Source organism: Varanus komodoensis, unplaced genomic scaffold (genome assembly GCF_004798865.1).
Source record: "Varanus komodoensis strain SLA01 unplaced genomic scaffold, ASM479886v1 scaffold5, whole genome shotgun sequence".
In the NCBI taxonomy this organism is placed as follows: domain Eukaryota; kingdom Metazoa; phylum Chordata; class Lepidosauria; order Squamata; family Varanidae; genus Varanus; species Varanus komodoensis.
Genome location: NW_025336087.1, coordinates 28,041,164 through 28,066,510, shown reverse-complemented (window position 1 = coordinate 28,066,510; position 25,347 = coordinate 28,041,164). Strand labels below are relative to the sequence as shown.

The 25,347-nt window shown below is 37.0% G+C and overlaps 1 protein-coding gene across 4 annotated transcripts in view; it reads left to right on the top strand.

Annotated features, from left to right (window-relative positions):
* The window catches only part of FBXL17 (F-box and leucine rich repeat protein 17), a 221,601-nt gene that overhangs the window by 78,127 nt on the left and 118,127 nt on the right, over positions 1–25,347 (top strand). For 2 of the 4 annotated variants that reach the window (XR_006416329.1, XM_044446752.1), the window contains exon 6: positions 3,207–3,337. Coding sequence is in view for 3 of the 4 variants with exons in the window: in XM_044446752.1 (XP_044302687.1) it covers positions 3,207–3,337 (131 nt within the window). In the remaining variant the exon portion in view is untranslated. Of the gene's footprint in view, positions 1–3,206; positions 3,338–16,654; positions 19,474–25,347 lie in introns of those variants that run through there. The other 2 variants (XM_044446753.1, XM_044446754.1) reach the window with 2 other exon arrangements.

Genomic DNA, 25,347 nt, shown 5'->3' with positions numbered 1-25,347 from the left:
ATGAAGAGGCTGGTTGAAGGGGGAAAAGTCTTAGACCAGTACTCCATTTGCAATACTGAGTCACTTTTGAGAGGAGGCAAATTTCATGATATCTCCTATTCCATAGATTTTGTGTGAGGCGCACACTTTTGTTCTAATCTCCCAACTAATTTCCTCCCTGAGTTCTTACAATCGTAAACCTTACATATTCATAATGTTATTCAGAATTGTTACAGTGAAATAAAATATGTAACAATTGACTTGAATTCTGAAATAAATGAATTATTTCCTCTTATTTCATGCTTTGTGTTCTGTGAAGTTATTTCCAAATAAATGGCATACTTGACAATTCTGGTTCATGGTGTCTTACTCTCAGTGAAAACTTTTTGTAAGTATAGAAGATTAATCATAGCATTAACTAAACATGATAGTAGCTTTAGTTAATGTTCAGGCAAAACTGAAGAGTAACTACAGTATACTTAATTATCTCATTATAGGGTAACTGGCATCACTCTAACTCACATTTTGTACTATAATTTAAACATAAGTTGTCTACCAACTAATCCTTCTAGTACTTTGTTATGAAGTATCTAGTCTAAAAAGTCTCCAGATTTCAGCCCACTGCTTTCTACCCTCCATAAACCAAAACAGGCCTGGGGTACAAAAGTACCCCAAAATCTCCATAGGAATACTTTTATACCCCAAACTGTAGACCCAGGACAAAGAAACAAAAGAAGGTTCAGTACAGGTCATCCAGATCTCTTTTTAAAGGTAAAATGCTTGACTAAACCCTCTAACAAACAGGATTAAAATCCATTGAGGAAAGGTCTATGAGTTTGTAATGTTAGTAGGCCACCCTATTGTTATGCAAAGAAAAGGTCAGTAAGCCAGGCATAGATACGCAGGTTTGTTTTGTTCTGCAGAGCCTTGTGAAGGATTAAACTTTAAATTTCCAGTGTTTACTGACAGGTGAAAGCTGTTTTAATATTCATTCGTTCATTCATTCATTTTGGAGCATTTTTATCCCTTCATTTAGAAAGGGTCTCAGGACGACTATACAAAGCAGTAGTGGCAACAAACAATAGAATATAAAGCTAATAAAACCAATATTAAAATCACAATGAATTTTTAAAATATAGGGAAAATAAAAAGATTTTGGCTTGGCACTGAAATGAATACCAGGGTCGGTGCCAGGCACACCTCACTGGGGAGCAGGTTCCAGAGCTGGGGCACCACCACAGAAAAGGCCCTTCTCTGGGTAGGCTCTCTTCTGATCTCCTTCAAAGAGGGCTCCCGTATTGGCAGTGTTCACACCTAAAACTATGCAATATCACAACATTTCTTATCTTACCTTGGTATCTTGTATTCACACATGACATAACTACTCACAAGTAGTTCCTATGCACCACCAGCTTCCTGCCAAATGGCAGTGTGTATCCCACCAGTCCTCATGGCTGGGAATGAATCCCAGCACATGCTGTTCAAGCCTCTTCCCTCGTTGTTTTCTTAGCCAGCTGCCACTTCCTGCAGAGCTGCCATCTACTCTTTAGAATAGGACAATCTCTGCAGGAGCAACACAGCAGCACTCCCCCACTGTCACTCATGCACAAACACCCACTGACCCAAACCTCTCCCCCTCCCTCATGCACACACCCACTATATGCAGGACTTGCACATGCTTCTAGAGTTGACTCCTTCAGATAGCCTGACACACAGAAGACACATTTTCCTAAGGATGCCCATTTGGGCACCTGGCCAGGAAATTCTGTTAGCAAGCTGTCAGGGAGGGAGGCTTCCAGAGAGTCCTCTGGATTGTTGGGGACAGAGTGGGAGCAGGGCAGAGGGCAGGAGGCAAAGCAGGATACATGAGCTCCGAAGGACACTCACCCTGGTGGTGTGGCCTCACATGCTGCCCATGTGTCACTTCAGCTCAGGGCAGTGTCCATGCAGGAGTGTTATGAGTATTTTCCCTCTTGCTGCTGCTGCTGCTGCTGCTGGAGGCCCTCCCTGACCTCTCTCTTCATGTGTGTTTCTTAATGCCCCACTACCACCATGCCCCCTCACCCCCTCATCTCTTTGCTGCTCACTGACATGCCAGCCTTGCGAGGTGCTCACAAGAGATTCCTGATGTGCAAGGGAGAGGTGCCTAATGCATGAGCTGCACAGGCAAAACGGGCATCTCCCTCATGCCCCTCATGACTCTAGCATGGAAGCAAGGAGCAACAAGGTGAGTGGGTAGAGCGGTGAAGAGATGAGCGGGTGAAGCAGCAAACCAGGCATGGCAGTGGTGGGGTGGCTGGGTACCAGGGAGTGCTTGTCAGGAGGGAGGACAGGCAGCATGGAGATAGTCAATCATCACTCTGTCTATGAGTAGCTAGGCAGTTAGGTGAACAGGGCTGTGGGAAATGATGGCTGAAGCCACTGCAACCATTCTTATCACCAAACTCTGACTAAAACTGGGAAACCACAGAAAAACACTGTAACTGGCATCCATATAACAAGCCACATGGAAACATAGTTAAATTAGTAATTAATTAGTAATGGTGTATATAATTCCCACTGATTTCATTGGCTGTATTTCTACTAGTAAGTATGGCTAAATCTGGATCCAGCATTTTGATCCATTACAGTACTATACCCTAAGCAGAATTCCACATAGAATTCTCTTTCAGCAGAAAGGATGGGGAAGCAATGTTTGCTTCTTCCTACGCAGCCCTTGAGCACCACCACCTCTCATTTTTTGGAAGGTTTTCCAAACATCTGAAACAGAGGATGGGGAATCAGGGCAGATCATCTCTTCTACCCAGCTGCTGGAAACTCTAAAAATTTTGCTAGATCAGGTGGCTTCTGAGGATTCCACCTGTGAGAGGCAAATGCTGGACACAGCCCAGTGCTTTCAGTTTTTATCAAGACATTTAAATTAGTAACTTGATTTCAAAAATTTTAATTTTTAAGCAAATCATTTACATTAATTATCTTGCACATATCAGTGAATAAGAAGGTTTGAACTATCTGTTTAACGGACAAATAACGCTTTATCTGGAATGGAAATGAGCATTTTGAGATGTGAATGATGATGATCATCACTACAGCTTCATTTTTAAATAAGCAGAAACTTTATATGTTATAAGGACAAAGACAGGCTCAGGAAGATCAATTGCAAATAATTATATAAATTAATATTTATGTATGGATTACAGAACTTTCTGTTGTATTTATCTTAATAGCTAAGGAACCTTTCCAGCTTGGATCTACGTCATATCACAGAACTGGATAATGAAACAGTGATGGAGATAGTAAAGAGATGCAAAAACCTTACCTCCCTCAATCTGTGTCTGAACTGGATTATAAATGACAGGTAACTTCATTATAGGAAGCAAAGTCAAGCAATCGCATTCAGTATTATTAGTAACTAATAATTTTCAGAAGTTTAAGAATGAATCTTAAAATTCAGTGAAGTGGTTTTAAGATGCATGTAAGTACATGTAGACAATTGCTATTTTATTTTGGAGCAAAAAGATACTTCTCTAAAATATTTATTAGTAAACCTGATTGCAGGTTAATGCTATAAGTCTGGTTTTTAAATTTAGACTTTTGAAATTTCTTATGGAAAGGACAGATTGAGCATATATATCCATCCTAGGCTCAGTCTTCCCCAACCTGGTGCTCTCCATAGATTTTTGGACTTAGACTCCTATCAGTCTTGGTCAGCTATATTGGGAGGGGCACTAGCCTGGGGAAGGCTATAATCTAGTTGTTACCACTGTATATTTGTTATTGTGTTACTGCTTTTGAAAATATGAAGAAGACAAAGAACAGTGTTTTTTTCAGTTTACTCCCTTCAACTAGAGCCATCAACACCTCCAACCTCAAATCTGGACCCAACCCATTGAAGATTCATAGGCATTGTTGCCAACATACTTGAATGGAATTTTTGAATACTAATAGAAGGAATATGTGCAATAGGCAAGATGAAAAAGAGTTTGTTCCCTCTATTTATAATGGTTGCCTAGTGGGTATTACATTCTGGCAGGAAAACTTTCTTGGTGGAAATGTTAGTTTAAGACATTTTAGGTTATTCTGGAAAGACAAAAGATAAAGCACAAGGATGAAGACCTGTAAAATAAACCATCACAATATATATTCTGATGGTAACATATATGGCAAAATCCTATGAGTATAAGTTTGAGGACAAGATGGAGAAAAGAAATATAAATATTTCTTTAAATATTCCTATATTTGTCAGAAGTATAATACAGAAAAATGCAGAATATTGTGTAAGTGCCTAGTGAAGTCAGTAATCACGATCTCTTTGTAAGGCTGACTCCAACAGAACTTTTCCTTCTCTTCTTCCTCTTCCTCCCCTTGAAACAACCCCCCAGTGACTTTTCCATTGACTGTGGGGGACTATCAGTCTTCTGGAGAGATAGAAAAGAATCTGTGCTATTGATCAATGCCATTCTGATTTTGGATGGATACAGAACTGATTTTTGGTTCTGCTGAATAGGAGGAAAACATGTGAAGAATGTGAGGGTAGAAACCATTTGGGAATAAGAACAAGAAAGGGTATATTTTGGTATCTAAGGTGAAAAAAGAATAGAAAAGGCAAATACCAATATTAGATAATAGAAAATAACCAAATTATATGAAGGAACCTTGAGGAAAATTAAATGACCACAGAAGGCAACATGGCTTTATTAAGTGTACATCATGTTAGATAAATCCAGTTTTTCCCTGAAAAAATAGCTTATTTTATCTATAGTAGGATATTGGTAATTATATATGAGGTTTCATGAGATTCTTCCTACCCTTACATGTTATTTTAACAAACTTCAGGGATTGGATAGGAAAAAAAACCACACTAAAATGCATATTAACTGTAAGTTCTATTGCACATAGTGGGACTTGCCTCCAAGTAAACATGTCATAATAGGGTTGTAAATACAGGTGAGCAATTGTGCCTAAAGGTTAGTGATCCATATCATATGAAGAAAATCTTAAAGGAATTGTGTTTAGCTTGAGTACACTGGTAGTGTTCAAAAGGATGAAAAGAAATCAGACAAAGAACCATTATTTATTTGATCCATTAAAACAAAGAATAAAACAAGAACAAGATGCAATGGGTTTAAATTAGTGGGCATTAGATCTTAGGTTAAGAAAAATACTTTAATAATAGAAATGGAGCAGTAATCAGTGTTCTGTCTTGAGGGACAGGATTGGCTGGCTGTGTTAAATGACTGGGTCTTTTTATTCTATTTGATTCTATGCTGATGCTTTGGGAAATGTGTTTTATTAGATGAAAGAATAGCTTAAAAGCATTAAAATGAAACAGTAGAAGGCTTTTCCCTTTTAAAGGAGATTCGGTATAGGCTTAATTGAAGTCTTGAAAACATGTTCTTAAAATGGAGACAAGGAGTTATTTTTACATTGGAAGCTTGGATAAGGACTGCTAAGAAAGTCTATGAAATACAGTTAATTTGAATATCAAGAGTTAAAATAATTTAGTCCTTTTTGTCCCAGCTTTTAGTAATTAGCAGACAAAGGTCAGCAAATAAAAATCTGAAAGCAAATACACCAGGGCAAATGTTTAAAATTAAGAGGTCAATCAGCAGTCCCCCTGCTGCCTCTGTACCAGCTTTATTTATACCATAAATGTTAGTTCAAACAAAAGAATTTTAGGATACCTTCAGAAAACGCCTCGGTTCATAAGTCTTCCTATTGTGGAATAATTACGATTCTTCAGTGGCTGGAGCAGCTATTTCTGTATCAAGGATGGTAACAGCAGATTCACTGTTCATGAATGAGATAGGAACACAACAAGAGGTATAACAGCAGCAACAACAATTACAATGCATTTCTATAATGCCTGTAGCCAAATTTCTCTGTGTGGTTCACAATATTTAAGTCAACCATCCAGATTTCAACCAAGCCCAACTCTGCTTAGCTTCAAAATTAGGCAGTATCAGGCACTTCAGGCTATGCAGAAGCTACTTTTTACATATACAGACTTATGTTGCCTCCTATCCTAAAACTTACATAAACTTAAATCTTAGATCATACTGTCCTCAAGAATTTAAATTCTATAAAAAAGCTCTGTACCAATTTAGAAATCCATTGGGTAAGTATCCAGTAGATTAATTCTGCCAGGGCAAATAGAGCTAATGGAGGGCCACTGCCTTTTCCTATTGTGTGTATATGGTTGCAAAAGTGGACCACCTGATAAACCTCAGACCACCAAGTGATTATACAGCTGCTTTCAATTCACTTCTTAGGCATATTTATTCATTAAAACTCATTCTGCCCCTGCTTTAGAGATGAGCAGTTTTCCTGTTTTATTCTGAAAAGCATTATATAAAACCAAGTGGTAAATATTGCTGTGCAGTATTCTCAATGAAGATTAAGAACACAAGAACATAAGAAAAGTCATGCTGGATCAGACCAAAGGTTCATCTAGTCCAATATGCCATATACATGGTGACAACCAGCTGTCCACAGAATCCCTCAAGCAGGATTGGTGCAAGACCTCCTCCTGCCCAAGTTCCTCAGCAACTAGTATATGTAAGGCCAACTCTAGTAAAGGAGATAGCACATAGCCAGTAGCTACTAATAGGTTCCTCTCTCATGAATCCCTCTTTAAAGCCATCCAGATTGGTGGCTATCACCACTTTGTGTGGCATTGCTCTCCATAGTTTAACTATATGCTGTGTGAAGATGTACTCTTATCTCTCCTAAACCTCCCTTCAGTCAGCTTCATGGGATGATCCTGGGTTCTAGTGTCATGGGAGAGAGAGAAAAAATGCTTCCCTCTCCATTTTCTCCACACCATGTATTATTTTAAACAGCTCTGTGTTTTCCCTTACTCACCATTTTTCTAAGCTGAAAAGTCCTGCTTGTTGTAGCTGCTACTCTTGGGGGAATCTCTCCAGCCCACTTTAGCTGCCCTTCTCTGTACTTTTTCTAGCTGAATAATGTCATTTTTCAGGTAAGGTGACCAGAACTCAACACAATATTCCAAGTGCCGTCTTAGCAAAGATTTGTATAAGGGAAGTAGATTTTGGCAGCTCTATTTTTATTCCTTACCTAATTATGCCTAGCATAGAGTTTGCCTTCTTCAGAACAGCTCAACACTGGACTGACATTTCACTGTACTGTCCACCACAACCCCAAGATCCCTTTCTTGCTCAGTCACTGCCAGATAGCTTATGTAAGTTAATAGGAATAAATAGGCTTTAATAATTAACATTCTGCAATCTTTTTGTTACATCCAGTACCTTTATAATTATTTTGATCAGAAACTTTGATTAAAAAGCTTTACTGATTTTGAGCCTTAATAATTTTGCTGCCCACAAACTTTTGGTTCAGTTTATGCTGCAAAGGAAAGCACTATTGTGTAATTGCAAAGAGATGAAGAAGCTGAAAAGTTGTAAGTAAATTGGTATGTTATGGATTGTACATTACCTGGTTGTAAATCTGTGATGCAACTTTCCCTGCCTCTGGTTTACTGACACGGTAATTGTATTTGTTACTAGGGGTGATTTGTGCCTACATTTACTGTGAAAAAATGAAATATCCCTTCTGAAGCTTTTCATGTGTTTGCTAAATGATGGAAAACCAGCAATTTTTAGAGGGGTGGATTCTGAAGTAAATCTTACTTGGTCACTGCTCCCAGAGGAATAGTTATGTAATCTGTTGCAGCAAAAATAACGGTGTGTTGTAATGGTGTATTGTAACACCTTAAGGCTTAAGGTCTAACACTTTTTTTATTTGGTTGTTTCTCCTTGTCTGTAACCCAGCATCTCAGGACTGCAGTTGTGACTGTCTCTGTTCCTTTTGATATATGCACCCACGCACAAAGTGCACACAGACATAATAATGTGTGGGGTTTATTAACGTTAAAATCTGAAATATTTATTCAGTATGCATCATACTGTAGCATATTGAAGACTGGATAATGAAAATAAATTGAGGATAGTGTGATAGACTGAATTGTAAAATGTTCTTGATAGTCTGGTAACAGAGACTCTTGATATAACTTGACTGCATTTAATTTTAATAGCTTTTTTTGTAGCCAAGCATTTGCATAGTTCACTTTTATTTTTGTTGTCTAACTGGGAGACTGAAATATACAAGGAAAAATTTGAGCAGATTTCTTTTGGTTCTAATGGATTGTATCAAATTTTAGTCTGATTTAAGCCCCATTCTTTTTAATTGATCTTCTCTTAATCACAAAGTTCCAAAGATGAAATTCTCTTTCTTAAAATAAAAATTATCCTATTGTATTTCAAATTTTCATTTAACAGCTAGAAAACATATTCCTAATTAGAATTAATTACATTTCCATACTTACCATTAATAGCTTACTTATTCTACAAATGTTGTGCATGTCTATATTGAACAGACAGTAACATAGATTTAAACTTACAAGTGACTGTTGCCTCTGCATTCCTTTTAATGAGGTTGCTGTTTAATGTTGAACTAGTTCAGTCATATTGTGTATGGAATACTTTGAATATATACAATATCAGAAACATATATAATGTATTTTTGCAAAAAATTACTAAGTCATAAAAAATCCACAACAGTCTGCACAAACCTATGCTAGCCATATGTGGTACATTGAATAGCTAAAAGAAATAACATTTCCTGCCTGGTCATAAAGGCATAAAATAGTTACCTATTGCATAAGTAAGGTAACATGTGCTTCAGTACTCTACCAATGTTTGCAATTTACCTTTCTTTGCATCTTCTTTTTGAAACATAGGAAGGTCTGCAAACTCAGATTTGTTCAGAACAAAGCCTTAGGAGAACTTGGGATCGGATTACCAGTTTAATATCTGAATCAAAACTGCAGTTTTGCTGAGTTGTTCTATGTTTTAATTTGAATATGTGCTGCTGCTTTTAAAAGTTCCATTAATAACTTTAGTTGGTTACTCATACACTGACTTAATATGTCAGAACAGCCTGAAATGAAAGCAGTTACTGATCTGTACAATGACCAAAATCCAAGAAGCCTCTCACAGCTTTCCACTCATGCACCAGGGCTTTTGAGGGCTCCTTTTCCATTGTGCACTCCAAAAACACTCCTGAAGATAAGGAAGCCTTCTGGAGTAGCAGTTGACAGCTTAAAGAGCTGTAGGCAAAAAGGAAAATTGATACAGTTCCTGTTGTGCATGGAAGTGGTCTATATGCATGCAATCCTATATGAATAAAACATAATGCTACATTAGACAAAGTCTGAATTTCTGTACAAAATGGAATCAAAAGTTATAATACTGCATTTTAGATACTGAAACTAAATAATTGTCTTAACATTTCTGCAGTAGAGCAATTCATCTACAAAATGTCCTGTGCATTTTTACAGCACAGCATCATATTGTGCTCTGCTTCTCATTTGCAATAGCTGCTGACCTATACTTGCTTGTCACACATATGCTTGCATTCTGCTCTTGTGACTCTAAGCAGTTCTCTTTAATAAAAGACCCATTGATGATACTTCATGTTTTATTAAAAGCTGTTTTGTTTTAAAACATCTGTGACTTCAAGGCAAGTGTGGGGTAGTGAAAATTAATTTATTTTTACCTAAAGCTAAAGCATGTTCATGCAAGATAGCTTTGAATTATTTTTAATGGGTGAAGAAAACTAGTTTTTCATCAGGATGAGCAAACATGTTTCACAGATGTTGAGCAATAAAAATGTTCCTTAATGTAGTTTATTTTTAAATGGCTTATTAGGGCAGCCTACAGTATGCTGAATGTCTCCCTTGGTGTTTAAATTCTTCTAAATATGCAAAGAGTGTATGCATCAGTATGGTAAATAAAATTGCAAAAACTATTTGTTTCTTCACATCTGGAGACAATGTAAAATAGTTGTAACTTTGGTTGTGGAACTCATTTGGAATGGCTGTCACAAATGTTTATAAATATTCTCTTTAGCAATTTTGATGAATCACTAAAATCATGACTTTTACAGACACATTTAAGTGGATGGATATGTGATTCTGGCACTGAAAAATGCAGGTAACATTTCTGCATATCACAACCCAAGACTCAGTTCCGTCCACTTCAGTATCAGGGAGGAGTATTTCATGAAACAAGTGATTAGGCGGACTGAATTTAGAAATCATCTTAAGAGGGAAGTAGATTCTGCGGTGGGGGGTGAGCAGATAGCAATACCTAAATCCTTTGTACCCAAAGAAGTAGTACTGCCCTCACCCTTTGTCTCAGAGGATTTGTCCTCAGAACTATCTGCTGCTAAGCAGGGTACAGATTACATTCAGGGGCAGAAGGAGATTTCCTCATCACAACCAAGCATGCACCTTTGAAGTAGAGCATTAGCCATTTAAGTTCAAGAGGTTTTTTGAGGAGACAGCATCTGAGAGACCCATCTGACTACAGGACCACTTAAGCTTGCAGGTGATGGCTAGAGCATCAGCGAAATTCTTTACCTGCTGGTAGATTTGCACTGAGCTTACCTACAGCCTATTTTGCCATGGAAGGTAATTACCATCTGTCAAATTCTAGTAATTGTTTGTGAGAGGGATATGGAAAGATAGGGGGGAAATAGAACCTAATTTCCATAGAAGAATGAAATGGGATAAATTCCTGAACATTTAGCAGACTAAATGGACTTGGAAACTAGCAACTCAATGAATGGACAGTGATACAGTAGACCAGAATAAAAAGAACTAATTATCAGTTGATGCAGATTTCATGAAATTAGTTAACTACTTCTTGGAATAACCATTTTGGTGTAATTGGATTTAATAGTTGGTGTATGAAACTCTTCTAAACTCGATTATCATGTGTAATCCATGATACTTGCAAATGGGAAAATGATCACCTGTGCTGTGGATCTGTGCTTCCTTTTTAGGATCAATTTTTTTAGCTTTCATCTAAGTTGCAAAGCAAGGCTGTCACTGAGTCAGGCTTGAAATTACTGCTCCTGTGTGGAAAGGCTGGAAAAAACATGACAAATATGGTGAGGAAATCCTGCTATGGACACACACACATATCCTCCTTCCATGTCTGTAGTGACAGATGAATGTACAGCTGGGTTCATTTTGAGTCTTTGGTTTTTAAGGTTTCTGATGAGATCTGTTTGATCTTGAACTGGCAGAAACAATTGCACTTAGTACTAATTTAAATGTACTGATGCAGCCTCCTGACACAGATCTCTCTATCAAAGTTTGTCCCATGCAGTGAACTTGCAGATGTTGATATATATCATGCTTTGAGATTGGCATTCAGAATGGTCAAGTATTTGAAGAATTAATTAAAATTGTATGAGAGAGAGAGAGAATGTTAGGCTATGCTAATTAGAAAACAACCCCAAGGTAATTGTTTCAGTGAAGCAATGAAATTAAATCTTAAAGACCTATAATTAATAATTATTTGGAAGTAGCAATGTATGCAAAGAAAAGTGCGTGTGAATCACTGAAGAGACTGAACCATTCAGTTTATTCTGGAACCCCCCAGGTATAACCCATATTGTTTCAGAATTTAAATGAAACAGAAAAATGAGTTTGAGCTGCAAAAGACTAACATTACTGTTTGCTATAGTATGGATATAATTTGATATAGTATGCATGCAAGTATGGACACGGGGCAAAAGCATTACCCTCAGGAACAAAGTTGTGGTGATGGGGTAGTTGCATGCATGGCAATGTCCCCTTCCACTTTTGATCCTCGAATGAGCTAAATACCTTCACAGAATTGGTACTTCATTTAAATTTGTGTGCATGATATGTACTGTCAAAGTGTTAGACTGTTTAACCTGGGCCTTACATGTCCCCAAGGTGCAAGTCCTGCTCTACTCATGATGTTGCTTGCATTTCTTCAAAAATCTGTTATCAGTGTGAGCAACCATTCGAAAATTATTAGAGCCAGGATAGCTACAGTCATAGCTCCAACACGGACTCTGCACCAAGTGTAGAATGCATGCTGGCTCGTTACTTTGTTGAATAAACAAGTAAGAGAGAACATTTGAAGATTCTATTTCTAGTTGGTCTAAATCAGGAATCAAAAAGCACATGCTCATGGTGGTGGGGATAAATAGTAATGCCTTTTTTAAACTACTGAATGGTTAGAGTCTATTCCCTGTGCTTGAGAATTGTTGGAAGTAGTTAAAATCATTCACTGTTGTCCAGCTGCTAAAGTGTTTGATAAATGAAGTACTGTAAATAGTGAAAATATGAAAAAGGTGATTAATTCTGACAATATTTATGTCACAAGGTTGAGATGATAAATATCCACTCTGATTAGTTATTTATTGCAGGGGGGGTAGCATCAGCCTTCACTGTTTTATGAATTATGGCATAAATATTTTGGAAAATAGGTAGGTGTTACATGAAAACAGAAATTACTTGGGCTTAATTGTGGTAATCAGCAATGGCAGACTTTGATTAAATGGGACTTGCAGTGCAGGTACCGAGAAGTAAATCTGATTGAATGGGATGGGAGTTACTTCTGAGAAACTTGTATAAGTTTCAGCATCCATGTTATATGAGAATCTATACAGAAATTAAAGAAAGACAACAATTACAGAAAGCATGGCATACAGTGCCCTGCAGATACATTCACCACCATCCTCTGGCTTTTTGCACATTCTGTTGTGTTAAAACCTGGAATGGACTTTTTAATGCACTTCATTGTCATTGTTCTCACCAAGCCCCTTTCAAGCTTGAACATGTTTTCCTCTAGAATCATCTTATTGTTGGCCCCGTCCAACTTGCTCTTAATCCTGATCAGTTTCCCATTCCTTGCAGAGAAAACACACCCCCAAAGTGTGATGCTGCCACCACCATGCTTCACTGTAGGGACAGTGTGGTCAGTGAATTAAGCACTATTTGCGCCACACATAGTGTTTTGACTTCTGAACCACCATTGGTTGTACCAGAACTTAGTGAAGCATGTCACAGCAAACAGGGTTAATACTTATGCAACCAACATATTATCATTGGTTTTTGTTTACTTTTGTGCCATAATAAAGATATTTTACACCTTCACAGTGTTAGCATCTTGTATCAAGTGGTGGGAATGTCAAACTCATTTCAGTTCTCGGTTGTAACGCAACAAAATGTGGAAAAATTAAAGTGGGGTTGAATGTTTCTGCAGGGTCCTCTAGCGCATTGTCTTCAGTACACAGTAAAATGAGAAGTCTTCCTATGCATTCTTTCACTATAGATAAAGCATTTATGGGTTTCTAATTTTAAAGTAGTATAAAATGGTAAAAGGTGCCTACTAAGGTACTGATAACAAGATGCAGTCTTTTTTGTAATTATTTCATATTTTGAAGATAGTGCCACTCATTCACAGTGCAGGTAGCTTGGACATTCCTTTTTAAAAATAAAGGGAAAAGGTTACAGTTGTCGCAATGATTTACTGCGCTGACTATATTGTTTAGGGTCTGTCAGTAGTTCCATTATAAACAACATTTTTGAAGGCTGTATAACTCATCTTTTAAATTTGCCTTGGGCTCTCTCTTGGCACATGAGTTTTCAGCTGAAATGTAAATTATTTTGTAATTTGTGTATATGTGTGCACATGTGAAATGTACTTCCCCATAAAAATGAGAGATTAGTATTGGTGAGAAGCTAACATAGGCTGTGAAGAAGCTGGGAGAAGTACTACATAACAGGAGTGTTAAATCACTTTGCAACTGATTTACATCTTGTCTGCAATTGCATTTCTGGGAATCTTTCACACAGCACATACTAGCCCTTAATCTACTGTATCCTATAGTATGCGTGTCTTTTATGGCAAACTTGTACTTGGAATGCTTATGCAATCAGAAATCATGGCAAGTTCAGAATGCGGAGCTAGTACTAATGTGTACTAAATCCTCACAACGTATTCAGTGTGTGTGTGTGTGTGTGTGTGTATATATATATTGTGGAGTAAAGGACATAGTAAGCACAGTGAGGTCAGTCAGATCAGTAGTTGGTTCAGTTTCATTTTGCATCATAAGTTTCGTATTGATAATAGGGGGTGAAGCAGATATCATGGGTCATGGTTACAAGTGCTCATTAGCTCTGTAAACATATCCTGTCCATGTCACTTTTAAATGTACTTAAGTAGCTTGTCAAATTCATATATAACATAAGCATGCCAGCGATAAGTGGTCCAGGCATCCACTATTTGCATGGTAGTTCTACACAAACATTCTGGGTATTTGTATTTGAGCTTGTGTTTGGATCCTTTCCGCACCTTATTGCATCATGTCTTTTTTGACACTTGATAGTAATATCAAAATAAGACTGCTTAAATAACATTAACTATGAAACCCTGGTTGAAGGGAACTGTTTTCTAATACTGAGAATTATGCTGTCAAGAAAATATGCTGCAAAATTATGTATGCTGGATAAGGCAAATTTATATCATCATTGTGAGCTGAGGATCCTTTGAGCAAATATCAGGCATGGACCATTTTCCTAGCAAACTTTCTTTTATTGCTCCCAAGTACAACTCACCCAGAACGGATATCTGAGCATACAAAGAGCAGTTTGTTGAACCCAATCTTGTGTTTACCTTCAGGAACTCTCCTTATGAACTCATGCCTGGGTCCCATCCCCTAAGGAGGGGCTCTCTGAAGGCGAGCATGCCTCCTCTTCACATGCTGTTTATTCAGTTGGGCCTTGTGTCTCTGCTGATGCCTCAACATGGGGGCGAGAGCAGGGGGGTCTGGTCTGCATCTGAGAACTCTTCATGCTCAGAGACCCCCCCCCCCGCAATAGTTGTTCATCTTGGTAGTTTCTTGGAAGTGCCTGTCTCAGTGAAGTGTCTGACCTTGAGATAATCACTTCTGCCTGCTGTATCTCAGAATCTTGACCCAGCCTTTCTTCCCCAATCTCACTGAAATATGTTTCACTTTTCATTTCTGAATGGTCTGGGATGCAGCCATCCATCCATAAGAACCAATGACCAAGACCCCATCCTTCTTACTCCCAATGGTCATAGTGATTAGTGCTAGACAAAAACTGATATGGTTATAGGCAAACTGATGATCGGATACAGCCAGCAGTCTTGGCTCATGTAAAGCAGATGAGAGAATAAAGGAATGAGAAAAGGCTACAAAGAAAAAAAAATGTAAAAGGAATGGGGAAAAATAAGCATGGCAGGCAAGCACTGTGAAATATCTTGCTGATGGAACAGGAAATGGATCTGCCAATTTTCAAAGGAGTCCTTGCCTTGAGTCCTTTGCCTCCATTTTCTAATTTAGAATATTTGCCAATTCAATTGTTGTTGCTGCTATTTTTATTATTTTAACCTTCATCATCACATTGCATGTATATCCTACTGTTTTCTCTATGTAAGCCCAAGGCAGCTTACATAGCTCTCTTCTGCCTCATTTTATCCTGCAAACAACAACCCTGTAAGGTTGGTCAGTCCAAAGTGATTAGTCCAAAGTCACCCAGGGAGTGTCATGGGCAAGTGAGGACTAGAACTCAGATCTCCAGTCCATTATACTAACTACTGACACAATACTGGATCTCAAGAAAACAGCATTAGGACTCTGTTGGAAACACACGAAACAGAATAAAACCAATATTGAATTCTTTGTATCATAGTTTCATTATTAATGACAGTGCATTACAGAAGTATTTACCCAACGGTGACTTTTCCATATTCCAGTGTGTTGAAATTGAAATGGACTTCATTGGCATTGTTACCATTTGATGTATGCAAAGATACTTAGTACTGCAAAAGTGCAATACATTTTTATCGTGGCACAAAACCAAAACTGTCATTGGTTGGTTGCGTGAGTATTCACACCTCTGAGTCAATACATGGTAAAAGCACTTTGGCAATAATTACCAAAGTCTTGTGAGTCTTCTTGAGAAGTCTCTGCTTTGCATCCTGTAATGTTTGCCCATTTTTCTTGGCAAAACTCCTTCAGCTGTGTCCAACTGAATGGGCATTTGTGACAAGGCAAAAAAAAAAAAAAAAAAAATCCAACCTTATTCTCACCAAGGAACCTTTTTGCACATGTTGTGTTTCCTGCATGCTTACAGACTCGAAATGGGCCTTGGTATAGGTTTGTTTCAGTACTGTCTTCTTGCTGCTCTTGCATAAAGTTCAGCTTTATGAAACATCCGGGTGATACTTGTCCCATGGATACTTGTCCCATGGATAGCTTCTACCATCTCTGCTGTCCATCTCCTTCAATTACAGTGGCCTCTTGAGTTTTTCTCTGACTAATTGTTCTTTACCCACTGGTAGTAGTAGACAAGACTAGTAGACAAGTCTTCTCTAGGCCATCACAGCTGAGCATTATCTTTTCTACTTTGTAATAATGGATTTAATGGTGTTCAGAGAATGATTATAGCTTAGGAGATCTTGTTCCTTCGTCTTGATGTTTTTTGTTAAGATACATCCTCAAACCCCAGGACTTTCCAGAAACAGGTGTATTTAATCTGAGATAACGTGGCACTGGAATTGCACACAGATGAACTCTGAGTATGTACTTAGCATATGTGGCTTCTGGAGGCATTGAGGTGCACCAGAGTTGATTGAGGCATGTCAAAGCAAAGAGGGTCAATTCTTATGCAACCTAAAAGTGCCAATTTATTTTTGTTTACTTTTGTGCTGCAATAAAAAATATTTTGCACCTTCACATTGTTGAGTATCTTGTATACATAAAGTGGTAAGAGTGTCAATTAAATTCATTTCAATTCCAGGTTGTGACACACCAAAATGTGGATAAGTCGAAAGGGAGTGAATGCTTCTGCAAGGCAGTGTATATTAACTATATACTACCATGCATGTCTGCTCAGAACTATGCCCCATTGAATTCAGTGGAGCTTACTCCCAGGTAAGAGTGCCTGTGGTGCAGCCTACATGTATAAAAGCACTGAATGTTCTGCTTGTTCTTTTCATAACAACTAGTCAGTATAAGGAGGCCTACCTCACACATTGTCAAATGTGTCCATAAAACATATTGAGTTTCCCTTGTTTATTGATGTAAACTAGATTCTTCGAAGAATGGGGAGGTTCTTCCAAGTTTTTAAAGCTATTAATGTCTTTTGAGAACAGAGATATTAGTGTTGCTATTGTTTTTTGTAATGTGACATTGTACGCTACCAGAATGTAAGGTAAGAGAACTATGAACTTATTTTAAAAACATCAGCCTAAGCCTGAAAGAAATATTGGAGTTGATTGGATGTGTATTGAAGGAAAACATTCCATCTTAAAGTGTTTTTTATTCCAAGTACTGAGCCAAGAAACTCGCAGCACATTTTATATAAATATAAATTAATACAGAGTTACATAGGTTAAAAAACAGTGCTTTATATATGCATAGTATCCTAGGGTATAACTGACTAGCTGTAATCAAGATTTTAGTTATTGTATAATCTTCCAATAAAATATCCCTTTGCCATGTATTTATTTGATTGGGCCTGCTCAGATAGAGCATATTCACAAAGCGCAATATTGTGCTGTAAAGAACTGCTTTTGTGTTTTCCATTTCAGCAATCATCCATCAAATTTAGTTGTAAGCCTGTTAGGTTGAGAATCCAATGAAGTATTCCCAAGCTAGTTTTGTCAGGTGACTCTAGAACGTTCATGTAGATAATATAAAAACTTGATTGTATTCTTCCATTCTGCACAGGGCAGCTACTTGGGTTCATATAAATGCCCCAATATCAGAAAAGACCTCTGCTTTATGTCATCATTGTCTGTTTTGAATTTTACTTAAGAGAGCTACTTAAAGCACTACTGTTGTGTGAGCATCTTTGTATAGAATACAGCCCATAAAATAAAGGAATACAATGAAACTGTTATTATTTGCTATAATTACTCATAACTTAGACATCATTAGAGATATTTGAATGTGATTGGAATTCTTGATAAAACAAATTGTATAGGAGAGTTGAGATTGAGTATATTTAAGGACACTCATCATAGGGCAACTTGAAACAAAAGTCACAGAAGGAACCAATGTGATAATGTCAGTTGATGCCAATAGCAGGTATGGATTGTTGAACTTTTGATGTTGTACCATTTGATTGCCTTTTGTTATCTTAAATTCACGAATTATGTATTCTAAAAATTACCACACTCAATCTTCTGTTTTTGTAAGCTGTTTGGGGAGTCTAAATGAAACTCCCAGCAAGCTGCTAGACTCTAGAGATTTGTTGTCTTTGCCTCCAGAACTATATTTCTGCCCAAGATTTCTAGAATGAACTGTTTTTCTTAAGAGTGTGTCTGTGCTACCTAAGAAGGTGGATTAAATTGATTCAGCTGACCAAGAAAGCAAATCTGGTTCTACCAATCTTATAATAATCCCATCCTCAGAATGTGATTTTCCAGTATCATAAATTTGTCTTACTCTATAGAATTGGGCAAAAGTCCTGCACTTTTCTGCCAAACAATCCCTTTGGAATTTGACTTCCAGGCTCTCTTGGAATACAGCACCTGCCTTTAGCTCTTCATTTGCTCAGGCTTTCCAGCATATGTTTTAGCTGGCTTTAATCTTCTGCTCTTTCAAAGCAAAGCAAAGCAAATAGCAAGCCATTATATAGCAAAAAAATTTCTTCAACTGGCACCTAAAAGTCAACAATTTGCCCCTGGAGAAGATTCCAACTGAAAAGCCCCTATCACCAGGTGCCATTCTCCTTACCACCAAGGATATGGGGACCTAAAGCAAGTCCTTTAAGAAGGATTATGAATAAACAGCCAGGGTCACAGGGAAGCAGGTAGTCCTTCAGAAACTTTTGTTCTAAGCCAATACCAGCATCCTTGAATTCTGTCCAGCTTGAAATGGATGAAAGGCAGTTACAATTTTTAATACTTCGCATTCAGTTTTCGTCAGTAGTTTGGATTTCATAATATAAACCAGCTTATGTTTCTAAGTTAGGGGAAGCACCATTGCAGTAATCAAATCTGAATGGCAACAGAACATGTACAACTGGCACAGTTGTCTCTCCAGGAAGAACTGCATTTTACCATCCTAAGCTAGTAAAAGGTGCTTTCAGCCATGGGTGCCCTTGAACCTCCAAAGTAATGGCCAGATCTAGTAGTGCCAAGCTACAAACTTGTTCACAGTGCCGAGCATCCAAAACAGGTTATCACCTGCCTGATTGGTTGAACCTTCCACCAGCAGTACCTTCCATACACTTTCCCCATTGCTGCAATAGAAGCTGTAGTAGTAACAGTTTTTCACAATTGAGAAAAAATGAAATTGTGAATACATGGAACTAACAAAATTTTGAAATCATTTCAGCATAGGATTCATTGCAAAACACAAATTTGTAATTCTAATTTCCGCTGTCATTATTTTTTTAATTTTACAATCTAGCTTGCCAACCTGAAAGTATTGAATAAGTACAAGAAGCATATAAATATGTTTTCAACTGGTAATACAGAGTACTTCCAGTTACAATTATAGAATCAAAGCATCAGCTATAGAAAGTGACAGAATGTTTGCTGGAAAAATACAGCAACATCCATTTAATTCTATACCGTATTAAGCATTTGTGACAAGATAAACTGGTACTCATGGTGATTAGTGTCAGAGTACATATAATATTGGAGAATTTTAATTAACATATTTAGTATAATATGTTATCTTTCCATATAAGGGAGTGTATTCATTCTGTTCCGTTCTCCTTTATATCAGCTCCAGTATAAAGCTTGAAACTGGAAATCTCTTCCTTTTTTTGTGAAACAGTAGAGGTTCTTGCTTCTCTAATTACTATACTATCATTACAGTTATGGATAAAAGGTCAATCTAGTCATCACCAATTAAACTGGGGAAATCTATGTTTGTGGCCTTGAAGAGTCATTATGTCAATGCTATGCTGTGCATCAGTGTATAACACATTTTCAAGGATATATAAATCTCATCTTTGTGGGTATTAGTTCAGACTTGCTTCATTACAGTCAGTTGGTACTGTGGTAGAGAGATAACCCTAAGCAACATCTATTAATTGCATGGTCTTTCATTATGTGTGTCTCTTCAAGATTCACATACTGTAAAACCTGACTGCTATAATGAGTAGAAATGGATGTGCCAGATGGCTGTTTGACCCTCCTATTGTTACATATTCTACAGGGTGAAGAACTGATGTTCTGCAGTGTTGATTCTTCTCTCTCTCTCTCTCTCTCTCTCTCTCTCTCTCTCTCTCTCTCTCTCTTTCTTTCAGATTACTTTAATAGGATTTGATATGAATACTAGTATTCTTAAATTGTATGTGTGAATGTATTAAGGGAAACATTTGTTTATTGCTGCTCAGGTATAAAAACAAGCTGCGCTGTTCATTTTGTCCTTAGGATCCTTATCCTATGAGCCATCTGTTAAAAATAACTTTTAGGGGTTGTTCCCATGGAATATGCAGTATAACCTCATTCCCTAGTGGAACTCCACTAAATATAATTATTAATTGCAAGCATCTCTTGCCTGTACTTGCTTCAGACCATTAGTCATGTTTCTCATGCTGCAGGGTCAGTAGTGCTCATAACAAACTCACACAGGTATGCTTACCCCAGGGACATGCATGTTCAGCTAATTCAGTGATAGGTTTGCTCTCCTTCAGCATGCATCAGTGTAAGATTAAGTCTTAGATTCTGGTCACTTATTTTCAGAGATCACAGTTTAAGGAAAGGTTGAGCAGTTTAGAGGGGGCAACTATAATTGAATAATTTAAACAGACCTAGTTATAGTTTGCATAAGTCATAGAATTATTTATTGAAAAGCAAGAAAAATTAAAGCTCATATTTAAATGTATGACAGCCTTAGGACATAATCTATCATTTCACAAAAACTGGTGAAATATTAAGAATGCATGCTGTCTTATTGAGCTCAACATGTACCTACTCTACAATTCTTTAGGTTATTCATATCTACCAATTCCTTTTTATAAATCATTAGAGAAGTATTAAACAATATGTAAAATAGGAAAAAACATGATCAGTTTAATAGACTGTTAATATCCTTAAGGCTTTTATAATAATTACACAGTTACATTGTGAACCTGAATATGAGGTTAATAAGTGCCTAAAGCACACATTTATGAGACTTAAAATTAAGGTTACTTTAGGTCAACCTTTTGAGAAACATTTGTTATATTACATTCATATCTGTGTTGCCTCTTGCTTACCTTAAGGAAATATTTTAAATCTTTGCTACATGAGCTGTCACATAGCATCATGAGGGCTGACAGCAATTTTGAGAAACTTGGCCCCTACAATTTTAACATCTACTTTCAAAATGCAGGAAATAGCCAGTATTCATGAACATTCATTTCCATTTTTGATTTTATTTCTTTAGAACACCAAAGTGCCAGATAGAACAAAAACACTCATTAAAATGTTCATTTTGTCTTTTATGTTTTTTTAACTTGCAATTACTTTCCGAAAGACTGCAATTAGTGTTATTTATGTTAACTATGGAGATAAAAATAATTAGCTTATTGGGGGGAATTGGTATTTATAATGGCCGGCTATTTTGTGGATTATTTCTCTGGAGTGCCAAAAGACTGTTGGATTGTGCTGACATTTTGTTAAAAAAAAAAAAAAGAGGGGAGGACGGAGGGAGAACATGTACAGTGTGAAGCATCTGTAAGTTTTAGATGCAAATTATTTCACAGTTTTACCTTATCATTCCAGGTATGACTACAGATTTAGCTCATTAAATCCCTTTTAAAAAATCACCTGCTGCTGGGAGTTGAAAGTATGGAAAATCCCTAAACAGTCTTTGAAAAATTAGTGTTTGCAAAAAGATTACAAAGGAAGCAAAAAATTGTGTGCAATGTAATTATAACAAGTGTGTGGCTTCTTACAATTTGAGTGCCCATTTAAAACTGATAAGATGTACCTAACAGGAGTGTTGAGGCTTTATTCCAGATCTTTGTGTATCAGCATTAAAAGTTAAGAATCTAATTTGCCTTTATAAGGTACAGTGTAAGCTTTTAGGTTAAATAACAGCCCACCTGAATTGCTACTGTAGGACTCGATATGCATAAGACAAAGTACACATTCACATGAACAGTGTCTGTTTGATGATGTGAAAATCTAGTAGAAAATTTCACCTTGAGTTAGGGTATTGCATCGAATCCTCATCATACATGTAACCTAAGCGTGGAGCTTATTATAATATAATTCTGTTAGATTTTTTCCAATATGATCAACCAAAATCAATCCAAAGTTAGATGTGGTAAGTGTATGATAGAAAATACTTGATATGTTCATGAAAACAGCATGGTTACAAAATGACATGTTGAAATCAAGAAAGAATCCTCATCTTTGTGATCAGTTTGTCTTTTCTCTTGCTATTGCTTTTTAAACGTTCCTGTGAGACACCATTTATAGTGTTATTCTCCCACAGAGTTCACTAAACTAGGTTATCAGTCCTAGCTGTTCTTCTTTCAAGCAGATCAAGACAAAGGCTTTTGAAGCAAAGGTATGATGATGTTAAAGCTGACCAGCTAGTCCAGTTTTGTAGTAGTAAAGAACAGTATTGCAAAAGTCAATGGCAAAATAAGATTACTGGCCATTAGGACCATTAGGGAAATGCTATTGAATGGTAAAAAGTTAATTCCAACCCGGATGCTCATCTTCCCTTCCAAACTGAAAGCACAAACTTCACCTTTAAGTGCTACTACACTGCATAAGTGCCTTTAGGAGCATCTGATGATTTTCATTTGATACTTTTCACCTCTTAATCTGAAGCTGCATTTTTGAATTGATAATATTAGGCCTGTCCACCTCCATATCAGTTAGTTCTCTTAACTTTTTTACAGTGTTTGAAACAGTCTGATTCTCAGAGACTACCTGACTTATCTCTGGACACATTGATCTTGGCATTTTAGCTCATTCTCTTTGAGTCAGAATCTCTATCCAAAACCTCTGAAGGCTCTTTTATACGAGAGCCAGTGTGGTGTAGTGCTTAAGAGCATGGGACTGGGACTCAGACGATCTGGGTTCTAGTCCCTGCTCAGTCATGGAGCCAACTGGTTGACTTTGAGCCAGTCACAGACAGCCCAACCTACCTCACAGGGTTGTTTTTGTGGGGATAAGATGGAGGAGGAGATGTAAGCTGCCTTGAGCCCTTTGTAGGAAAAAGGCAGGATACAGATTGATAAATAAATAAATAAGTGGTCCCAAACACTGCAGTTTCTTTGTTTATAAACTAGTCCAGGTTATTCTGCTTATAACAAATGAATGCCGAGTAGCTTCTGTTATAAGGAGTAATCAGTCTTAGACTTCCAGTGAAAATCACGAGAAAATGACAGAAAATCACTCCTATATGTTACATGAGGGAGGACCCAAAGAAAACAGAAATTATCTTCTAGAGGACGGGCCCCTTGTGGTACAGGCTTCCCTGCTAGGTGAGTGTTCTAGGAACCCCTCTGCATCAGTGTACCAGCTGGGCCATTGTGACAGGCTGCATTTAGCTTCAGTGAGTCTTAGTTTGGAGACTCTTTCAACACATTTGCCTATTTCGTGATGGCTGATTTACATGAACAGTGTGCGGTGGTGAAATTTTGTTCAGCTGAGTGTTCAGCAGTTTTTGACCAAAACCAGCATGATTCTTGCGTCCCACCCTCCCTATTCACTCGATCTCGCCCCATACGACTTACTGTGTTCCCCTGGATGAAAAATGTCCTCAAAGGGAAATGTTTTGCCGATGTGGAAGATATGAAACAAAAAGGCATCAAAATGGACAAGTTCAGAATCTGTTTTGAGCAGTGAAAAAATGTCTCTATAGGTATATTGCATCAAACACAGAGTACTCTGAAGGTGACTGATGTTTCAACATGTAAAGATAAATACACTATTTTTAATAGATAAATTACTGCCTCCCCCCATTATGTTACTGTCAGTTTGTGAAATTGGGTATTGTATCGAATGCCAAAAATGGGATGTCAAAGTATGAAATGTTTAATTTTTCTCACATTAATAGAATTGAACACATATACATTCATATGGAATGCACATAATTGTTGTTTGAGGATGTTGCATTTGCATTGTCTGGTGCCCAATGTAATTTTATACCAGTTCTGGCAATTTTCTTACAAAATTTCTTGAAGAGCTTATCAGGGAAAGTATTGCAAATTACAAAACTATTTTGGTAATATTATTGTGGAAAGATGTTGAGACATAATTTAGCTTTTTATTTTTCATTTCCCTCCTTTCAGTCATTTGGAACAGTTTCCCTCCTAATAGACTGTTACTGATGATAGGTTATTCTTCTAAAAATTGTTTATAGACATCTATGTTTCAAATTTGAGGACAACAGCAACTTTTGAACAATATCTTTAAACTTGACATTGCATAGATATACTGAGTTGTCAAGAATGTTCTTTTTAGGTATTAAAGAATCTCATATTTGTAGATCCACAGTAAATTGTTTTTCATATGCTTAATGAGATGTGAGGTCTTATTGTCCATGAGATGCAATTTCATGTAAGTGGATTCTACTGCAAAAACAGGTCACATTGAACAGTAGGGGGAGCTCTGATCAGTGGAATATTGAGTTTTTAATTTTTTAATAAAAGAATGACACTAAATATGATAGGCAATGACAAAAAACATTTAGTTGAGAAGTATTATAAGAAATAGTATTGCAGTTAATAACAGAGAAAAAACTAAATTTTAAAGATGTAAAATACACTATAAAAAGAGCACATGGTTCATCATCTGGATTTTAATGTTTCTGTTATAGATGAAGCAAACAATAGCTTTGTGTTGTTTTTATTGTGCCCTTTCTAAAATGGAACAGTAGCTGTTTCTCAAGGACCCTTCCAATTTCATGACTATGTCAGTGGTTTGTTAACAGAATAAATTCATTTGACCTAAGTAGTTTACCATTCATTAGGGATCAAAGAAATCACAAAGTTTTCTAAGTGTACATATCTCTTCTACTTTTTTGTGCAATTCCCTCTACTATTCTGTAGCTGATAGGAGATGAATAGTCATCGGAAAATTTAGGATTTGTGTAGGTTACCAGCGAAATCTTCCCATAGACTTAGGGTATCTCAGGCCTACACATTTTCTTCCAATTTTCTTGTTGTTAGCTCAGTGTTCCATAAGAATTTCAGGCTATAAAGCTATCCCTTCATATACAGAGAGAGGAGAAAGAAACCCAACACAATGTTCAAGTACATTCTTTTTTTCCATATAGGCTTGCTAAAACCCACTGGACCAGTATTACAATTTTTGGTAATTTGCCTTGGAGGCTAATTGTATGTACAGTCTGTTTGTGTAAATTGTTGGGCAGTCAAAGAGAAACACTAAATATAATCAATGACAATTTCAGCCATTAAAGTTTTATTGTTCTTGGGCTCAGGAATATCTCTGTGAGTTCCATCCTTGGTATAATCAAATTTGGTTTTTGATTGAGCTGTAAGTTTTCATACTTTCAAATGGC